This window comes from Nestor notabilis, unplaced genomic scaffold (genome assembly GCF_000696875.1).
Source record: "Nestor notabilis isolate BGI_N333 unplaced genomic scaffold, ASM69687v1 scaffold864, whole genome shotgun sequence".
NCBI classification, from domain to species: Eukaryota; Metazoa; Chordata; class Aves; order Psittaciformes; family Psittacidae; genus Nestor; species Nestor notabilis.
In genome coordinates, this window is record NW_009925848.1 from 102,231 (window position 1) to 125,057 (window position 22,827).

The 22,827-nt window shown below is 37.4% G+C and overlaps 1 protein-coding gene across 1 annotated transcript in view; it reads left to right on the plus strand.

Moving 5' to 3' along the window:
• Positions 1 to 22,827, plus strand: part of LOC104404710 (catenin delta-2-like) — a 123,684-nt gene that overhangs the window by 81,277 nt on the left and 19,580 nt on the right. Inside the window, exon 3 of the mRNA XM_010013222.1 lies at positions 5,573 to 5,705. Within this exon, the coding sequence (XP_010011524.1) occupies positions 5,573 to 5,705 (133 nt within the window). The remainder of the gene's footprint in view (positions 1 to 5,572; positions 5,706 to 22,827) is intronic.

Genomic DNA, 22,827 nt, shown 5'->3' on the forward strand with positions numbered 1-22,827 from the left:
TTAAATATACTAAGATAAAATCCTTAGAAAGAGGTTCCTGTAATACTGATATATTCCCTTCCAAATATTTTTAATAGAAACAAATTTATCCCTTTAAACACAGGAGGTAGTTCTGTCATTGATCTTCTCTTGGCTCTTGATTAGTTCTCCTTGTGTTTGATCCTGAGCTACATGTAGTTTGTTTTTTCCTAGCACTACCAGTAAATTATTCTCACAGATCTCCTGTAACAAGGCAAAAGAGATTTTCAGGCTTTATTTATAGATTGAGAGGGGAGGGAAGCAAACAGAAAGGTGTATGTCTGTAGGCATAAGTTCAGCAGTCTTGTAGACTGGCATTAACAATACAGCTACGTGTCAGAGTTAGAAATCTAAGGTTACCCTTAACTTGGATTGTATTGTCTTTGCCTTTGGGCACCATGTCATATATACGAAAACCTCTCCTTCGCTAGTAAGACTGTCTCAGAAATACAGACACGTATTAAGACAGGTGCATACGGACTAGTCTGGTTTAAACATTGTAATAAATATATCTAAAAATTGTGCATTTTCTTTCTTTGATAAATGCTTGGTTGTAGTTCAGCCTTTGTCGAGCCTATGGTTCTTTATAGTAGGTATCTTCACAGCGCTGCCTTTGGGGAGCGTTCCTTAGATGGGAAAAGCTCTGGGTGTCAGTGCTTGCCTGTGCCAGCTGCTTGACTACATGTGAATGTTCAGTTTGGCTAATGTAAATCAGAAATAAAAACCCAAGGTCTCATGAGATTCACTGTGACCAACGGATGGAGAGTAGACAGGGCCAGCACACCTGCTCCTCCAGTGCTGTGTAGAAGCAATCTTTATCCTTCATTACTGACAGAAGACTTATGTTTTTGAAACTTCTTTTGTAGACTTTTTAATATCAGTGCAGATACAGATGTAACAGGAATTTTGTTTCTTCTTTTCTGTGTGTCATCAGCATTTGAAGTAGCAGAAGAAGAAAATTCTGGCATAATTCAAGGAAATATTCAGATGCAGTACATACTCTTTATTCAGCAGCACCTTTAAGTGATCCCTTAAGGTGCTGCACTCTACTGTGTTACTAACAACCTCTTTTAAGTCTGCGTCTCCATTACTTTCTGACATGTGTATGTGATACAATGGAAGGAACAGGAATTGGTTTTGATACAGTACTTGCTGTACCCAAGTCAGTCTTGATTTCTTGGTGCTTCTGCTGCTCTACGTCAGAGTTGTTGTGTCTCATGTCCAAGCTCCTTGATGATTTTCTTCATTTGTTCACAGGTAAAATGCAGGGTCTTCTGATAGTGTAGGCATGCATACTGCCAGCTTACATATAACTCAGTGCTCCCCTTTGGGTCCTCTTCCACCCCTGGATCAGTAGCCTACTGTAATCTTAGTCACCACTTCAAGCTAAAACCTTCTGCGGGATTCAAAACTAGATCAATCTATCAAAGAAACAAGGTGGAACACCTTGGCATGCTTTGGTCAGTCTCCTCAGATGAGGACAATTCCTAGAAATAATACACTTTTACAACCTGCTGAAATATTTGGAGTACATGGCAAATGCTACTTTATAGCCAAAGCTGTGAAGTTCTTGCACAGATATGATTCTCTTGTTGAAAAACCCACACCACCAGAAGCCTTTCACTGAACAGCTTGGTGTTGGTATTCCAAGGGAAATGTAGGCAATAGCAGAAGATCTTGCACATACAGATGCTAGCTTATCGTCGTTTTTGGATCAACTGTACAGATACTTTGTTAGTATTCTCAAAACTGCATGCCATGCGCTTCTTCACATTTACTCCAGCCTTCTGTCTTGTTTCACCATCTGTGTGGATCACCTTATTCAGATTTTCTAAGCATGGGGATGTTAATAAAGGACACAGGCTTAGCTAGTGTTTGTTTAGGATATTCAGTACAGTTTCATATTTTGGCTTAATTCTACATTATGATTTTGTTAGAGATTGGGTCCTTGTATGTTGCCAGTTTAACTAATTTCCATGTGGTACAGTATCAGATGGTTCACAGAAATGGAGGTAGATTTGATTTTCATTACCCTTCTCCCTTACTTTATTCTGACTCTTATCTTCATCAAGTACTGAACCTACTACTGCTTTTTGTTGATAGCCAGTAAAAAGTATTTTGTTAATTTAAATTACCTTTCTAGCGTGCAGCCCAGTTTATTCCAGCCTTTGACTTCTACAGCATACCTTCCTTCCCTGCAAGTTTTTTTCTCTTACTACTTGTTTGGATGTCTATTTTAATACGTATTTTCTGTCACATAGATATGCTTGGAGCCATGGCCTGAAAGTTCCCCCACATCTGTGCAAAATGTTCCAGATAGTTTTGTACCTTTATTTTCAAGAAGTTACAGTCCTCCTCTATTCTCAAGACCTCTGCCACTTGACTTCTATCTTTTCATAATGAAGCCAAATTTAAAAATAAATTAAATTTTCAAGTAAATGTTACTAGAGCTGCAAGCTTGCTGTTCTTAAAAACGCCAAAACTCTCTTTCTCTAGCTCATTTTTTTCTCCACCTTTAAGAGACTTGTATGTAACAAATGAAAAATTTAAACCGCTGGAAACTAGTCCTTCTTGCCTTGAAGGCTGCTAAAATTATCACAATTATTCAAGCAGCCTTAACTGTTGACAGAAGTTTTTGTTTGTTTTATATAGCTACTGTATTTCATTTAGAAACTACTAAAAATATAATCATCTTAGAGACCATCTGCTTGAAATGACAGTGCATACTGGGGCTAAAATTTTAAACTTCTTTTCCTGCTTTATTCATTATCTCTCCTAAAATCGGTTACATGACAAACTCAGTATTCAGTGCTAAGGGTTTCTTTTCTGAATTAATTTTCTACTTACACCCAATGTGCACACAACCATGTCCAACAAGTATTCATGCATCATTTATTTGCTAACTTTTCTTTTGGGAGATCAGAGGGGAAAAGTGGGCACAGCCTTGTTTTCATACATAAATATCATGTCAAGACTGCGGGTTCATCAGAACAATTAACTATACCTTTTAATAAGTGGACCTTTTCCTTTTGCCCCCTCATTGCCAATTCTGGCCTGGATCCCAGAACAAAAGGAAGAAGAAACTGAGCTGGTTGTCAAAGCCTATGGTGTACTACTGCACATAACAGGCTTTTTGTTTTGGCTGTTTTCTGTTCAAGTAATACATGTATTATAAAGGAGGAAATTTCCTTTGGGAGAGAATTTGGTGATAGAAGTCCCCACATTTTGAAGTATGATTATTTGGTAACTACACTTCAAATATATATTTGTAAAGCAACAACCTTTTAATGTCCCTCCTCGTGGTCTTGTCATACAGCCTGTTTTCTTCTGGTATTTTGTATCCTCTCCAAAATACCAACACCTGCACTTTGGCATCTAGGATTGAAAATGAGAATATATTCACTAAGGTTACTGGTTTGGGGGTTTCCATTGCTTATTTTTATTTGTTAAAAGTCTGGAAGATGTCTTCAGTTGGCTGAGAGCCATGTATATAGGAGGCAGATCGAATATGCTTGAAGAACCTGTTAGCAACGTTAACATGGTTAACGGTAAGAAAGCAAATACAAGAGGAAGTACAACAGGTCAAATACCATTGTTTCTGTCACCTCTGTCAATTTATGATTTGTTTATGGGTCTGAACTACCCATTCTTAAACAGAAGTAAGTGCTTAACCAAAGAACCACTTCCTTTTCACCTGGTAACAGAGTCACAATAAGTTGGTAGCACAGAAAATGTGGTGCTTGCCATATTTGGCTGTCGAAGTTTGTAGTCTTCCTTTATTCCTTCTACAGTGTTGTCTGACTTTTTCAAAATATCAATTCTGTCTGAACATATGCTACATCTTTTGTAGAAACTTCTCAACAGTTTGTATAATCTAAAGATACATTGGAATAGTCCATATGTGATTTATTACTATATCTTTATGGTTTCTTTGTATTAAACACTTAATGTGAAATTTAATATTCATGACTTAACATCTGTTTTGTCAGAAGAGAAATAGATGATGAATGTCTGAGTGTAATTTTTTTTTTTACATCTTCTATTTATATTCTGGATCTTCATAAAGATACAACTGTAACAACAACTCTCAATCTGGCAAACATCCCATGTGAGAACAGAACAGACAATAACCCTGGTCTGTAGTAATTCATTATTATTGCAAAAGGAGTCTTTTTTCAATGAAGTGTCTTGGAGAACTGTTGTACTTAAAGTGTGAGATGCCTGATTCTACTTGAAGTAGACTGCAGAGCTGCTGTGAATTCCTCCAGTGACGTACAGTTGGCCTCAGTGCAGCAGAACCCCTGTAATTTGGGAAGGAAACTAATGATCAGGAATATTTCTTTAAATGTTACAGAGGGACTCTGCTTATGAGGTTTTTTGGCAATGAGCTCCCTGGTGATCATAGTAAGGGCAACAGAGAACCTACGAACTTTTTTACAAGTTGCTTCTTTCCCCTAATTTCCCTCTATTACCTTGTAAGTGGAAGACAGTGAACATTAATGAAGACATTAAATGGAGGACAGTGAAAATATTTATACGACACAAAAAAATAGGTTTTAGGGAAAAGGCATGTGAGAATTAAGTCTCTCTTGCAGAGTGTCTGTGTGCATCTCGATCTTGAGACACAAAAGTCCAAAGCCATTATCATGAATCATTTTACCCTTAAACACAGAGGGCAAAAATTTACCTGAAGTAACAGACTGATTTAAGTTTTGTTCTGGAAGCTGCAGAATACCTGCTGGGACTTGTTCAACACTCTTGGATTCAGTTGCTTTATTTAATGCTAATGGTGTTTCATGTTTTGTAGGATTAAAGAAAAGTGCAAAGACTGAGTTTTTGTATTTGCCTAGCTGCTTTAGATTGAGTAGTAAGAATGAAGGTTTAAAAGTAATCTGAATAAGTAATACATAAGTGTGCATGTATAATTGTAAAATTGCCCAATCACAGAAGGGCTGAGGTTGGAAGGGATCTCTGGACGTTGCCTAGTCCAACCCACTGCTCAAGCAGGGCCAGAACTGTAGAATAGATTTAGATAGAACATGGACCGTACCTGGAAAAAAGAAACCAAAAGCCAAAATAAGTCATTGCTTTCCATATAAAGTAGCAATTCATATCAAATATAGATTGCAGTAAGTAAAAAAGACTTTTTGACAAACCAGTATTTCATAGCAAACCATTTGTGCTTCTGATTCTAGCCTCCATATTTTAGTTTTAATAGAGAAAGAATTATGGTATAAGCATGTATTTTCTTTCTTTTCTTATATTAAGATTTCATATAGCCATTTTTATTCACGACACTTTAGCAGTTAGAGACGTAATTCCATGAAGTTCTTTACTCTAATTATACTTTATACTTTTTTTTTTCCAGAGAACTACAGTTTAAAATGAAGAGCAGCTTCATATTTGATTTAATGTTTGCTTTGAAAATAATGGGGAAAAAAAATCAAGATTTTACTTAGACATTTTTCTGTCATCTTTGTTGACTCAACTATTGCCACATTTATCCACGAACAGCAGAATTTCTGATGAATCTTTCTTGTTTGTTTTCTCACAGAGAATTTGGATGGCGAGATCCAGAGCTTCCAGAAGTTATACAGATGTTACAGCATCAGTTTCCCTCAGTACAGTCCAATGCTGCAGCCTACTTACAACACCTCTGTTTTGGAGACAATAAAATAAAAGCAGAGGTAAGATTTATGAACCCTTTTTTCAGCAGTGATGCTGTCTGCCATTTGTCATAGCCAATTATTTTTATGTATCTTAGAGTTACAAAAGAAATCATGTATATGTGTCTGGACCTGTTTTACTTAAGCTTTCACTTAAGTCATTTGTTAACATTAGAGAAAGCAAAAAATGCATCAGATATTATTGTCAAACATTTTTTGTTTAGTTTGGAATATTTTGATTGTATACCATTTAAACACTGTATCAGTAGTTGTTCAGTAAACAGCTTGTGATATAGTCTTGATCTCACTGAAGCATATGGGCATTTCCTTAGGATTTTCAGAGAGGGATATTTGAACACTAAATACAAACACAGAAGGCAAAAATTAAGCAAAAGGATTCTGAATCAAAGCCCACTTTAATGTATAATTGTATGAATAGAGTGTCATTGCACTGGGATTGCAGACTGAACTGTGATCATTGGTCTGTGATCTTGAAATTCAGTGCAGATTGTATCTCAAATGTAGTTCAAGCAGCAGTATAGACTTTGTTCTGTACCTGTAGCTGATCGGTAGTTTTTGCTTGCTTGTTCCCTGTGGTTAATGGGACCAGTTTGGCTTTTGGCACAAGTTGAAACAGAAGGCAGGCAGCTCTGAGGGATCTGACAAACACACAAGAGTCAATTAAAATTGAATGAGTGAAGCTGTTACCAGCCCCAGCTGTCTCCCCTGCCCTTTTCAGAGATACTGCTAATCAGGGACATGTGGTGTGCACATAAATCTCTGCCTGTTCTGGCATCTTTTAGCCTGGCAAGTAAAGGTAAACTGATCAAGATCTGCTATTGCTTCTTTGTCAGAACTGTGCAGTGATGCTAGCTTGCTAGTGCTTCGTTATCCTCACCCTTGGCACATAAGCACGCTGTGGGTCTATCCGGCTATAGCAGCTTTCCCTTCTAGGCTTTTTCATGCTGAGGAAAGTCCCAAGTGAGTAGGTGTGTGATCTACTGAGACTGGTAGAACTCCACTGGTTGTGTACATCACCTCAAACATCTTAGAAATAATAATGAAAAAAAAATTTTTACATGGTTGTTAAAATGAAGAATGTTTGTGCACTGGAAAAGAGAACTCTGTTACAGGCACTGCTGAAAATTCTAATTGCACACTCTCCCCATACTCTTTTCTCATCCTTACTCACAAATTAGGTTTTCAGTTAAAAAATTGATTAACCTCTGAGAAAGGCAGTTAAATGATTAGAGCAATTTATTCATTGTACAATCTGTGCTGCCTCCTGTTAGCCATAGATTGAGAGCCCTTAGGTAGCTATCACATTTGAGGGAAGAAGATGGTTTGACTCTTGTTGCTAACCATTTAGTGAAAAAGGCAGATTGTTGATCTAACCCATCCCACTAGGACATCAGCCTTTGTAAGCTTCAGGCTCACAAGCAGGAGAGCACTTAAACAGTTTCTGTGTTTGTTTATTGGAATCAGGATGTTCACAGAGGGCTCGGTAGTGTGCTTAGGGTCAGCTTGTGCTCCCTACTGAATAAGAATTTCTTGAGGAAACTTTTTGCGTGAGGAGTTCAAAATCCTGTTAAGGGCACATCATAGCAGATCTCCCAGATTCTTACTAGGCTTATGCCCAGGCAGAGGAACTTGAGTGGTGCTGTTAAACCTACTTGGTTTATGAGAGTTTATGAACTCTCAGAGAAGATTTCAGTAGAATTTGTATAAAATTTCTCCTCATATACTTGATAGGACAAAGGCCTTTATATTCCTTTTGAGTAGAACAGTGTCATCTAAAATTTAGACAGAAATAGAAAATAGCAGCTATGACTATATGCATTTCTGGAATTCTTAACGCCTTTTATGGTTTTACCATTACATTTTTCTCTTCTAAAATATTTTAATTTCTGTGGCTGAATTTTGGATTACTGCCTCTTGCTTCCCAAGAAAAGGAAGTGGAAATACTCTGCAGAAGACAACTATGAAGAAGAAATTCAGTTAAAAGCATTTGAAGTATGGCTAGGGAAACAAGAGATCTTTTTCCTTCGTGACCATGTTTTTTATGGTAGGTACTATTTCTAAAACACATGCTGATGACAGGCATACTTCTGAATTTGATTATATCATTCTAAATGTGCCTTTATTGCTACATAAATGCAAATGCCCTGCTCAGTCTTTTAAGTAGCAATGAGGTTTGCAAAAGCTTTTCTCTAACTTGAAGGACTTTCAAACGGAATTTGCTGTCAGTAGTGCTTCTCATTCTCTACATTCTCATTCTCTACATGTTCCCTGTGTGTGGTGCTTAGGTGGTGTATCAGACCTGATAATGGAGTTTAAGAAACTGGATTATTTTTGCTAATGTTTGATAGTTGGACTTTTCATCTCCTGTTGTGCACTGACCAGTCTTAAAGATCTGAAGATCACACGTGTGAAAGGGGACATAGGGAGGCGGAAGGCTAAAGGTTATAAAAATTACCATGCAGCCCATTACAGGTAGGCATAATAATTCTAAATTCAGAATCTCAGAATACTTCAGCAATTCATTATATAAATTATTCTTTCATTGATGATAGCAGAGAATGTAACTAAAAGTCAAAAAGAAAGGAGAGAAGAAGTTTTGATCAGATATTTGAGGGCAGATGAAAAGTTGATCAGTCAGATGAGCACAAGAAGGCCCTTTTAGATGTCATTTTCTCCTTAGGAGAGGGCTCTTACACCAACAATGGTGAGACTGTGAGCAGAGCCAGAGTAGCCAGTCCTGGATGCCAAGAAGGAACAGACAGAGGATATAGGAAAAGAGAAGCATTTTTAAATACTTAGCAGAGAACATTTCCTTAAAAGAGCACATTCTCATAAACACAGGACTCATTCTTCCACAGCAGTTTTTCTTCCTGCAATGACATCTCACTCCTTTGTATGAGGTCAGCGTAAAAAATGATTGAGTTGTGCAGTTTCACACGCCGACACCATTTTGCTCTCATGAAAAATGGCAGCCTGCCATCAGCTGCAAAGGTGTAACAGGTCACTCAGGGGTTTTGGCACCAATGACTCCTTTCTGCCAACTAGGAAATTAATTTTTGCCATCAAAAACACAACACTTGAAGTTCTCCTCTCAGGAAAATTGTGCAAAAATGCCAAATAAAAGCACAGCAACTGCTGTACAGTCCTGCCTGAAGCCTTCTCTTGCATCCTTAATAAACACTGCTGGATCAGACAGTTTCCTCTTTATCTTGAAGAGCATTCAGAAGAAAAGTATCAGTCCAGACGTTATTGCATGGAGTTCTTAAAACAGTAATTGCACACTGAAAGCATTTATCTTCTGAGCTTATTCAAAACCATCATACACATTTTGTCATTAAATTTAAGGTGTTTCTGCATTTTCTGTGACTTCTCCAAAGCATGCCCAGAAGCCTTTCAACACAGTACTGTCACCCTTTCACATGTAAGGCAGAGGGCATAGACCATATTAACCATTATCTTCATTTATAATTCATGTAATTTCAGTGTTGTAGTAACTTTGATGTCATCCGTTGTGCAGCTGGATCCATGATGGTCAAGGATACAATATGCCTGTTTCTAGCATGGCTTTCTCACAGGGAATACTTACACTTAGTATGGTGTGATAGAGAAACAGTCCATCATGTTGCGTTTAGACCCAATGGCTAATAATTATTATTTTAATAACAATTATTATTATTATTATAAATAATAATGGTTAACTGATAAAATTCTTCAGTCTATAACATTGGAGGGATCCAGAAGTGGGATTGGAGGTGCTCTTATCATCCTTGAAGGATGTCTTCATTTTGGTTTTGAAGTGTTCACAAGATTCCCCTCTGCTTCCGTAAGGGATTTCAGAGCAGATCGAGTATCTTTCTTTTTCAGTGTGTTTGAAGAAGAATCATAGTTTTGCCTTCACCTACCCATACCCTTTCTCTTGTTTCTTTGTTTTTCCTCTAAAATGTCTTCAGTTAAAGCCCATAATTTGGCTTGTCCAGTGATGATACTGTAAGTTTCCATTAAAGACATTATGTAAACTCCTTCAATATCTGCATGCAAGATAATATAGACATGGTATTTAATTTAAATTAAGTAAGTATCTCATAAGTGATACTGAAAAGTAATACAAAAAATGAAGAGACTCTAAAATGTTCGTTAGGAGTGCATTTTAGTGCAGACAATAACTGCATACTTTTGGAGAAAGTACACTTCCCTGTTCAGTTACAAACATTTTTATTACTGCTTTGAAAACCATATTTTTTTTATGTTAAACATATGTATTGGTAAAATCTCACAGTTTGAGAAATATTTTCCTAAATGACTTCACAAGGAATTTTCTCTTTTCATGATAATTTTTTATGTGATGGGATGCTTGCCTACACCCAGTTCCCAGAATGAGTGCTGAGATGTTCATGCTTTGGCTTACCTATGTTTAGATTGCTGCATGCAGGACAGTTTGGGTTTATCTCTCCTTCACCTTGGGCAGTTGTATTCCTCTGTGCAAGTAAATGTCTAACTGTCCCTTTTTAACACACTTTCTGTGTAGGTTTTACTGATAGAAATTACTCTAATGAAGTAAAGCAGCACATAGTGACATAACCAGAAACAGTCTTTGTACAAGAATCTTTTTTTTTTTTATTTTATAAAATCTCATATCTTTCAGGACCTCTAGTCTGCTTCTAATAAGTCAATCAACAGATGCTGTGTTGTTTTGCAATATAGGTTGGGGGTTTTTACTGTTAGCTACACGTATACAAAATGCTATTTAGTTGGGTTTTTTTTTTTTTTAATGTTTATTCAAAGTATTTTTGGAAATGACCCTTTAATTTGTCTTTGTAAATTATCTTTGTTGATTTTATTGGAATAGTTTTTCCAAGAAGATGTTACACTCCTTGCACCTTGTCATTTAAGGATGTGATTTTACACTGAAAGAAAATTAGGCACAACCATCAGCAGCACCACAGACCCTTACTCCTCAGAGGAAGACAAAATATACAACTAGCTTTATGATTACTTCTTATCCCATTGCATTCAAGATTTTTTTTCTTGCTAATAAATTGTCTTTGCTAATAAATTCCAGAAACATGGTTAACTATGAAATGACAGACTTTTTCACTAAAAAAAAAAAAAGGCACAAAAGCCCACCTTCTGTCAGGGACTTAAATCTTTACCTGATAGACTTGTTTTCAAAAGCATTTCTGAATGTATTTCTCTGTTTATCTTCACAATCTAATTTATGCACTATCATTTTATGAGATTTATCTCTTCTATCTAATAGAGTGTATGTCTTTGTTTTGCGCACAGTCTTTAGATTTATTAAGACTGAGTATTAATGACTGTCACTGCTATGCTATTTTCCCACAATTTGTGATTTCTATAGCACAGAAGGAGTTGCATTTTACACTCTGGGATCCCTTTGGAGTCGTTTAACCATAGTTGTTCTTGATTTCATTGTTAGGGTACTGTGGCTGAATTATTATAATGATTTACTATGTACCTGGCATGCATTTCATGATTGATTTAAGATTAGGAAAATATTAAAGTTGTTCAATAAATGTATTAATGACAAGTCCCACAGGAATAACATTCAGTTAAAAGAGGAAATTCAAGAATTAGGATGTTAACTGAAGGCTGCACAGCAATTTAGTAACAGATTACGAGGAACAGTTCTTGTCTTTAACTCTTTTTCCTGCTAAGGATCTTGATTAATGCTTTCGGTTTATTGCATACACATTTAAAAATTATTCCTTTTGATTGAAGTATCTGTCCTGTAAAGTGACATGGTTTTAAAAATAAAGAGACAAGAGTATATTATTTCATAAATGTAGTGGAACATCTAGTGTGGTTGGTTTTTTTTTCTATGTTAATGCTAGATAAGAAGAATCAGACATTCAGCTTGCTGCCTTCCTGTTATTTTGAGTCATTTTGTAACACAGAATCATAGAATAGTCAGGGTTGGAAAGGACCTTAAGCTCATCTAATTCCAGCCCGCCTGCCATGGGCAGGGGTGCCTCACACTAGACCATGTCACCCAAGACTCTGTACAAATCCTCTCTCATGTCACAAAGAGACCAAATTGAATGAATTCACGAAATGACTAAAACATTATTATTTTATAAAATGGTGGGCTTGGTATTGAGAATATGTATTAGTATTTTTACCCCCCCCCCTGCTTCACATTTCTGTCATGTTCCTTGCTCCATGCCCCACCAGTTAATCCCTCTCCAGGGAATAGCCAAATGGACAAACTTTTGCCCACTTTGCCGTAAGTTCCTCTTTAAGGAACATTTTCCTATGATACTAATAAATACTTGGCAATGATTATTTAGAGCCAAAGCAACACAAAATATTTATTGGTTTTTTTTTTTTTTAAATCGTTAACTGCCTGTGCTTCATATGGATAATTGCAGCTTTGCTGCTGTTGTCTGGACCATTCTGCTTATGCGGTACATTGCAGTGTCTGCAGACATCTTCAAGATACAGAGTTTGACCTCTATTTGCTGCCATTTAGGGGCCTGGCTCTGGACTTCTTGTGGGCTTAAGGGTGTGAGTGAGGTCTTGAACAAAACCTGTCTCTAGGCCTCCTCTTTATCTGGGTTTAGGACTCACTTCTACAGTGTGTATCTTGCAGGAGATGAGAGTACTGGCAAAAGGTTCCTATCTTTTTCAGCTCTGGGCATCCAGAGTTTACCTCTGAACGAGTAACCACACATAGAAGAGACTTTTAAGTAATAAATTCAATTAGCCAGAAAATTCAGATGTGAACATCTGGTGATAATGCTTTTCCCACAGTTAGGAGAGGAAAAAAAAATCAGTATTAGGTGTGCAAGATGAATGCCTTTGTGCTACTTTCTGTGGTGCACAGCAGATGCAGGAAGAACATTGCACTGTGGTGTGAATCCCTCTCCTCTGAGCTGAGGAAAAAATGTCCTGGTTTTACTAAAATATTTGTAAAAGCTGTATCTTTTGTATTTGAAAATATTAGGTGGTAGGGAAGGAAAGATAATACACACTGAAACTCAGTGTTATTTGACACAGGTAATATGATGTTCCTACATTTTGAATGGGCAATAAATATATTTGCAACTTTTCCAAGCAGTATAATGTTCTACTGTATGTGCTATGGATTCCTTTCTATTCATAACTCTTCTGCCAATTGCTTCTCTGATTTATTAGGTTGATGTGTGAATGCGGAGGATTACTTTCCTATTGTAGAGCATATTTTTTTATTACTGTTCTCATCATCCAGCAAGCCGCAGTAAGACTTCTCACACTATATACAGAAATAAAATAACCTCGATCAATATCAATATCTGTGATTTGATGCTTTCTCAACATACTCGTGCTAAAAAGGTTGGCAGCAAATTGATTTCAATAAGGTGAATTGTAGCCCTCATAAAAAGGCCATGCCAAATGAAACTCCTAAGGTAAAGACCATCAGGTGTTCTCCAGACTGTGTTTAAAAATGCAGAGATGGCTGTTACTAAGCTATCAAGAATGGCTGCAGCAGAAGGCACAGGTTTGTAGCAGAATGAGAACACCTAAGGCTTTAAACTTAAACTTCCTACCTATCTGTTGAGCAACTGCAAAAAACTGTTGGAAGTCACTTGAAGCAGCGAATCCTTAATTTAATCACAGAGTAAATTCATGGCAATGCTGCTGAAGTCAGTCCTGTTCTTCTAAAGTTTACACCACTGTAACTTAGAGTATGACTCATACCACATAAGGAATAAAAGAAAAAAAAACCAAGAGAGTTAAAAACAAGATAGAAAAAAAAATCTATTTTGAAATATAGAAGTTTTGTACATTTTTTTTATTGGTTGTGGGCCAGATTTCCCCCTTCTCCTTATCCTGCTTACTGATAAATGGCTGACATTTCTAAGATTGGTATCTTGTAGAGACCTTGGTTCAGGCAGATACAGAAATACATTAGATCTGTAAGATATGGCTTGAAAAGTTACTTTGAATATAATAACATTTTTTAGTTTCACAGAGATTTGATTTGTTCCTGATTGATTACTCATCTATATAAAAAGTAGGCATAGCAACACCCACTATAAGGATCATTTAACATATGTAAAGAAAGTTCATGCAAAATGGTTAATGACACAATAGGACCAAATCAGTCCCTTATATTTGAGTTATTGCTCCTCCTACACTTGCTGAAGAGTGGTGAAAGTGCTGCATACCTCTGTCTGGAGCACTGCTGTATCTGGCTCTTTGCTCCAATAGATGTATTGCAGGCAGATGGCTAACCAAGCAAGAATCTGAAGAAAGGTGCACTCTTCTTATTCCACACACAGAAGTGTTACAGGCTTTTGGGTAAGGGTTGTTTTTTTGAAACTGCTTCTTTGCTATTCTTACGTCTAAGAGCAGCTGAAAAATAGCTGCAACTCACAAGTTTGATAGAGTAATGAGCAGTTAGTGGTGGTTAGGTAGCACTACTTTTGATGGTTATTTTGCTTGTTCCTCATTTCTGTATGCTTTTTCTGTATTCTTCTGATTGAAAAAGAGAGGTCTTGAGTTATGCTGCACAGCTGTTGGAAGGTTTCATCTGAAGTTTATTGGCAGGCCAGCAGGCAAATGAAGGTTAAGTGTCAGGAAAGCAATAGAGAATAAATCAGAGACTATTGCTGGGGCCTTCTGCAAGTTTGTGTTACTCATGTCTTGGATACTGTGTGAAGTTCAGGTCCTCTCCTATTTCAAAGAGTATAGAAGATTTAGATAAAAATCAGAAGGAAGTTTTGGATTTTAGAAGGCAAAGAGAACCCAACCTAGACAAAGGGGGGGAATAATATTTAAACCAGTAAAAGTATATATACATATACATATACTTACAACACATACTTTTTAATATATATATAATTTTGCATATTGAACTGTGGGTATTACAGAGTACAGTAGATATGAGGCAGGTTTACTTGTGATGACTTTTACTCCATTTATAATATGTAAATGAGGAGACAGGGAAGGTTCTGCAGTGCAGTTTCGCACTGGAACTCTTAAATTACAGGTCTTAGTCATAACAGTGCCACAGCCCCGCTTTGTGAGCTTAGGCAAATAACTTTATGTGCCTGAGTTTCTATTAGCAAAACTTCCTACCATAGAGGAATGTTGTGAGAATACATTTATCAGCTTTCAAGGAAGTAATTTGCCCCCAAAATACTTCAGCTTTCAGACAGAAAATTCTCATGTGACTGAGAGATTATTTGGAGGTTAATACATCAGTTATAAGGAGAGAATACCTGTTGTTTAAATCGCAGTAGAGAATGTCATGGAAGCAGAGGTCATCAGGGGCAGTATTGCGCTTGATCCAAGAAATTGTAAATGTATTTTTAATCTGAGAAGTGGCATGTTGTTCTTCTGTGAAGCAAACTATCTGCGATAGCTGCAGCAAGCATCAAAAGAGGATCTTCTTGAATTTCTTGGAGTTGTTCTGCTGCTTGCACTTTTATGACTGAAAAAAAAGGAATTTTCTGTGGTCTTATTGGTGACCGTTCTAAGGTGCTATTTGTGTTCGCATTGACTAAATCCCACTAGTATGCTTAACTGAATATAGTTAGCTAGAGCTTCAGGAGTTTTCATCTAGCACTAATCTGATGTCCTCTGTTAGTGCTAGAATGCTTGAAGTCCTGACCTACTGCATTTGTTTAAAAAACTTTTTCTTTACATAAAAAAAAATTGTTGAACTTTCTCTATCTTGTTTAACTTCACTAGGAATCTGGTTATCCTGGAATACCAGGATGTTCTTAGGTGAAGTATATCTGTGTTGATTTTTTTCCTCAATAATAAGTGTAATCTTTCATTCTCAAATAGCTTAATTCTTTTTCAATATTAGAAAGTAAATGATCCATACCCTTGGCATTAATCATCATTTTTCATTTAACTTTAGACAGTACTAAATCAGTGCTTGAGTAATGCTAATGTCTTTTTCATCCTAAACTAATAATACTGTCGCATTATCTATAAAGTGCACACTGCTGAACTTTCTTCAGTATTGTGCCTTTTTTGAGTGTTTTGAAAAGCAAAGACCCCAAATTAAAATCAAGTAATTACATACCTTCTAAGGGCTTTGGCTTTTGTACATTTTTTCCTAATTTGCATGTATTCGTCAGTGTTAGTTTATGCCCCCAGTGATTCAGAAGCTGAGAGGATTGCTTAATACAGGTCAATGCCCATCTGTTCGTTTTAGAAGATACTGCTTTTAACAGTGGGATTGAAAATCACTTCTCTGATACCTTCACAGTCAGACAAGCACTTTAGGTCAGCTCTACACCTGCCATTAGGAGTGTTCCTTGGATGATCCCATTCATGCTTGATGTTTAGATTTAGAATAGAATGCTTGTGGCAGGCTACAAATTTCATGGTTTTTAAGAGCATCAGGGTAAACTGCTTTGCTATTACAGATAACTTGCACCTAGCTGGAGATGTTTTTAGTAAAAATAAAATGATGCTAAAACCTTGATTTATAATAGACATAGCCTTCCTACCAAGCATGAAAAACAAAATGTATCACGGTGCAGAATGCATTAAGGCTTATTGACTGAGAAAGCAGCACGTTTATTCATACCTTTTCAGGGCAATTTTAGAACATGATTTTGAGTCTCCTTCTGTTCAGAATATGGTTTTGAGTCTCTGTTAACCCCACACATAGATCTCAGGATCTGAAGAGGTCACTTAAGAGACACAGGGAAAAACAAATGTATACTCAGTAACAGAAGACTACAGAAAAGCTTCTAAATATCAATCCCGTGCTGTGCATCCTCGTGTTGCACAGCCATTCCTCGAATCATCTTCCTGATTTCTGCGGACACAGAAAAAGATTCCCTTCTTTGTGCATGCACTACAGTCTAGCACCCAGGAAACAATTCTTATTTAGCTTAAAGCAGAACACTGTATATGTTGCAGTGGTTGAATTTATTTCTATTTTGCGTCTTCAAAACTTTGTTGCCTTTGTGTCTGATCAAACAAGTCCTAAAGTCAAAACCATTCTTAAATGGGATCAAGAATCCAAACCCCGATTTAGACGTCTTAAACAAATTAGACTTCAGAGCTAATGCAGCAATTTGCATAACATTCCACTGTATTTTAAGCTAAAATTGCTCAGCACTTTTTTAAACTTGAAACAAATTACTTTGCTAATGAGACTAAATTACACTATGATGTTACAGGTAAATTTGTCTGCAATAAATCTCATGTGCATTTTCAATGTACGAATTTGTATTGTCTACCTGCTGTTCCATAGGCACATCAGAAGAAATAGGGGAGAGGAATTAAAGTTTGAACCAGTACATTTATCATGAGACATATTGTACTAAATACTATTATCATATTCTGTTTTGATGGAGATTTGTTTTCTTCCCTTCACATCCATTTATGTTTTAGGAATCAGCACTCTGAAACTAGCTAGCAATGAGGCTGCCTATCTTTCAGACCCTTCTCTGAAAAACAGTGGCGTTTTCCTCTTAGATGAAAGTCGGTTTAGTAATGTAATCAAGGCCAAGATAAGGAACGGAGAGCTCTCATGGAGAGGATATAGAATTGCAGTTAAAAAAAAGAAAAGTAATCTAGAAATATAGTAATTTCATGGATCCTGTGTATCACTGTGGTCAAGTTGCTGTGTGGACAGTGTCCTTTTGTGCTTTCCTGTAGTGCCCTGGTCTGCTCGAACCATAAGCCTATGAGGAGCAGAGTGGCCGTAGTTAAGAGTGTCTCAGAAACACTACACTGCCTGCCACTGTTTAAAAATGCTCTTGACATTTAGTTCTGTTCATTTGTAATTTCTCCTTCCTGCACCCGTGGAACAGAACTATTGAGAATCCATTCATGTGTGAAATAATAGGCACTTACTCTGCCAGTTTGAAAGCCAGCATCTAAGAACATTAAAACCAATTATTACTAAAAATTTCCAGAAGCAGACTTAAATTGGATTGTCCTTTTAATTTGGGGTTTAGTGGATATATACCATCACCTGTGCTAGCAGTCAGTTATTTTTTAGTTCCGTTCCATATGTTACACAGTGGCATTAAAATTAATTCCATGTGTTTAAACACTTGTATTTTGGTATATTGAAACTTGTTTAATAATGGAAATGTCACATAAAAGTGGTGGATGATGCAGTGTGTTATGTCAATTAAGCTGGCAGTTAATATCTATAATGTCAAAAAAGCTTGATTCTTGTTAGATATCCTTCACCTTCTTTGGATGAAGAGTTATTCAACAGTGGTTATTAAGAAAAATGTGGAAAGCAAGCATTTAACCATGAATTAATCTTCAAATTAGGGCTGTGGAACTGTTAATAGTGGAACACTTAATTTCTTATTGGGAAGAGGAGATTGTGTTATTTTAGAAACACATTTTATCACTCTGTCAGCCTCTAACAGTTTTTGCCACCTATTCTTAATCTTCTTCTGTTTCCATTATATTTTACTTTTTAAGGCAGGGTACTCAGAATTAAATGCAGAAGAGGATGTTCCAGTTATACCTACTGGCAAAATTTGAACAATATCTCAGATACCCACTTGCTGAGTATAAATAGAAGAGGAAGGGTGTTTTGGTTTCTATCACAGCAGTATTTTTAGGCTGTGTTGGAATACTTCATTATCTAACAGTCTTTGGCTAAACTGTTTAAAACTTGAAGCTTCACTTTTCTTCCTTTTTGTATCTCTAACTGATTTTTACAGCCTTTCAGGGGATGGAATAGACAGTTTCCAGTATGCAGTGATTGAAAGAAAGGATTTTGGTTCTCCACTACTGGGAAGAATAGAATAATTTTTATTTTAAAACTGAGTTCAGAACCATAGCAATAGTCAAAACAGCTAATGTCTTTGCTTTGACTTTGCTTCTGCTGTTGGAAAGCCATAAGCAGTGGCCAGATTCCAGGACCAATTTTCTCATACCTTGGTATGAAGAAAGATCACTCACCTATATTTTGTTCACATTTGAGAAGTCATCTGTCCTTCTACATGTGAAAAAGTAACACTTGTGATTGTAAGTCAGAGCATGGATTCTGCTTGGTGTGACAGTCCTGGTTGTCCTCACTTTTCAGGCAAACCTTCCCCATCCCCAGGGAAGGAAGCCAGTCGGGTTTTCACAACTGATTGTTAGACTTTAAACAGAGCCTGGAGGAGCAGCGTGGCTTCTGTGCTGAATCGCTGACAGGTAGCGTGTTTTGTCAATTAAGGTCATGGACTCTAATGCTGTTACTGCTTACATCTGTCAATAATTCAGTTTCAAGCTGTGTTATGATTTGTGCAAGCTTTGGCATGCATTTGTCATGGAAAGTAAAAGGTAAACTAAGAAGGCTACAGTATTTCCTACAATACTTACACTTTTTTTTTTCCTGAGAGGTCTCATGTTCATAAGTCATCCTGCCGTCAGTTCTTTTTAGACAACAGAAAGTGTCCTTTGACCAGAGTACTCTCAAAAATAATAAAGCTTATATTCAACCAGTGTGATACAAAGCAGGGAGAATATACCAAGAGCTGTAAATCCAGACATCTTTCCCAAAGGGAGCTAGATGTTCCTCGGGAGAAGTCTTTGGATTGTCTGGTGTTTTTTTTTCAATGGAGCTCTGTATCTGATACTCTAATTCCAACATATCCTCTGTATAAGAGTAGTGTTTGAATGCTGCATGAACCATCTCCTCCCATCTGTCTCTAGAGTGATTGGGACCAAACTTAACTACTGCTTGGAAATGGAGCAGGACGTGTTACAGCATTGCATCAGAAGGTGGACACTTCTCCATTAGACTAGCTGAACAAGCTAGCTGGTGATTTCTCTTGTTTTGTGTCCTTCTGCAAACGTGATACAAGGCTGAACATGTAACCCAGTTAAAATTTCAAGTATGGTGTGGTTTGTACTAACATAAATTACGTATCTATAAAGCCAATACAATAAATGAATGAGAATTTAATCAGAAATGGATCATCCTAGAAATAAAAGTGTCCCTGTTAATTCTGTTAGGTTGTACATTAAAGAAGCTTGGTTCACATATAAGATCAACACAAACATGAGAACAGTACCTGCATAGGCACCCCATGCACACAAAGCAATGCTCACACAAGGCATTAATACATGGTCCTTAATCTCCAGCTAACCAGGCTCAAAGTTTATTGGCAGGTGTCATCTCACACACACAGAGACACAAAGAGGTCTCTGTAGCAGCTGGCTTGGGCCTTTAGTCTGCCTGGTAGCACATCCTCAGACCTTGGTCTGACCAGTATCTTATCTCCAAGATCTGTAGTGTCTCTAGTAGCTCTTTCCCAGATCTCCTGTCTTCCTTATCAGCTGTTCCAGCTCGAGGTTCACTAGCAGTATGCCAATCCTGAATGTAGACCATCCTAGTCCAGGAAAATTGTTAGCAATTAGGTTTAATAAGATAGAACAGACTGCAGTGATCAGGCACAGGGTTTGGGTAGACAAGCATACTGAAGTGCAACTCATTTTACATGACCAGCCCCTTTCTTCACAGCCTTCTCTGTATTTTTTCATGCATTTGTGTCTCCTCTTTCCTGCCTTTGCCTGTCTGCAAAACATCCCATAAGTTTTGCACAATCCCTTGGAAGCATGCTCTTTCCTGTAGGACCCATGATAACCTTGTCATTCACTCCTCCCTGTGTACCCCACCCTGCCTTACCACTTAACAGAGCTCAGGCTGAACCTCTCCAAGCCTTTGAGCGGTTCCTTCAGCAGCCCATCAGTGACCTCACAGACCTGGCCTTCAGCACTGCCTCTTGTTCTATAGGGTTTGCATACATAAGTGTGCTATATTACTTCTGTCTCATCTTTGTTTATACTCTGTACAGCTATTGACCAGATGTCCTCACAAAACAGGTGTCCTTACATTTCAGATATCTACATACCCTTCACATCCCACATTTGGGGTTTTTTTCCACATATCCATCCAATCTCTTGTATTGAATTAGAAAAGGAAGCCATCACATAATTCATGCTAAAATCATACAGTAACCAAGTATATCTGCATTGTTTCAGACATATCATCAATGTATTATTGACTTGTTTTACCAATGCATTTGCTTCAGGCTGGTCATGTGCAACTCCTGGTAAATTAAATATCTAACATTCCATTGTCATGGAAAATCTGTTGTGGTAAACACCACTGAATCAAAGGTCAGCCTTGAAACTGATAAATTACATTTCTCAAAGGCTCTTCGCATGAGACATCCGGGCTCTCCTTATTAGGAACATAGTTAACATCTCCACTGCCTCTAGCACTGGTCTGAACCTTTTTGCAAGTCTAAATTCACCTTGTATCTGTGTAGTGCAGATACAAAAATGTTTTCAGATGCAATGCAAAACCAAACTTCATACAATGCCAAAGGAAAAGACTCTGGTATCAAGCTGATGTGAGTGCGCTTTTACTGATCTGTGGACCAGAGAGTCTGTCACCTTTTCCTGTCATGTCTGTGTCGTGACATCATGGGACTTGACCAGAGCAAGCGCTTCTGACCAGCAAGTAGAAAGTAACATTAGTGGTGGAGGGCCAACTATTAAAGGAAAGTTTATAAATTTCCTAGGAAAAGAAAACATATGACCCATCAGATGAAAGCAGCTCTGTGCATTCTTCCGTAGAAATTGTTTTGTGTCAAAATTCATGTAATCTTCATTCTATCAGTTTTTACTTTTGATTGGTGTGGGTTTACACTACACAGCATAGATTCCTTATTTATTAGGAAAGCTCAACAGAAAGAGTTCAGGCTTACGTGTGCGGGGATTCCTGGTCCTGATGGGATATGCCATGCACTCCATAATGCCATGTGTGAAAGAACACAGCCTGTTTCATTTATTTAACACCTATCCAACAGCATCTTCCAAAGGTGTACACAAAATATTTCTAGTGAGGAAAAAAACATTTAGAAATTAACACTGTCCATGGATTAAAAGAGTCATGACAAACACCACAGCACAGATTCACCCAGCATTTCTAACGCTTCTAGTCTGGTCCTCTTTTTCTTGTTTGGTTTGAGAGAAGACAGTGTAAAAAAGGGACAGTATATTCAAGACAGGAAAAATGAACTTTATGATATGACTGGGTGAACTCAGTTGTGCTGCAGAGTTGAAGGTCATTCTTTTTACTTCAGGAGTGGCTACTCTGGGATTAGTCTGTGTGAGATCGGAGTTGGTCTCCTGAATCTTCTGACAACTATGCTGTTTATATGGTTGTAGTAGGCAAGTAGACTCCAGCGTATTCTATTTTCTTTGTCTCTTAGGCAGCAGCTACCAAGGTGTCAATAAATATTATTTTAAAGAATGCTCTCTTCATATAAAGTCAGGAGAGAGACAGAAATATCAATCGAATGTCCTTTGGGGAGTGGATTTGATGCCCCACTGGAGCAAATTGCTGCTTATCCACCCATCCCAAAGATGTTTGGCAGTAGCACTGCTGAACTCACTGGAGCTGTGACAACTTAGCTCATCTGAGATCTGCCCCAAGAGACTCACTAGATCAGAATTTTCCTCCCGACTGCAGCTCTTAACTCCATAAAGGACTTGAACAAATAATTTCATGTAAGTAGAATCTGGTAACATCCATCAGAGTTTCACGATTTGTCAGGCATAGTTAAATCTGCTGGAGTATATAGTATTAAACAGCTAGATATGTGATGGAAACGCAAAGATGGGGTCAGACTTATGGTCAATAATATGCTATTGGAAAAGTAAAAAAGCCAGGCAGTAGTCCAGATAAAGAAAGCATCAGAAACTGAGCTCCAGTTATGAAGAATCTGCTTCATCTCTGCCTGCATGACGCAGCTATTTTGCCAAGTGACTGAGCTTGGAAATTCAAAGAAAGCTTGCAAAATAAGTCCTGTATTTCCCGGGTAAGAATAGGTTCAATCTTCAGTAGAATTAAAGAAATTTTGTCAAGTTAGGTAGAGTGTTATGTAACAGCCGTTTCATTTCCGTTACATTACTCATCTTTTTTTCAGACAGAAGTGCATTTTAGATGAGTATTTAATGACTTTGCTTTTAAGAAAGTATCTTTGAATCCCTTCAGTCTGCTGCTGACTTCAGGCTCCTGGGAGAGGAGTTGCTGCACAAGCTGCATGCTGGTGTGCTGTCAGATAGCATGACTGAAAGGGAATGTGCAGCTCAGAATGCCAGCTGAATGTGGCAGAAGCAC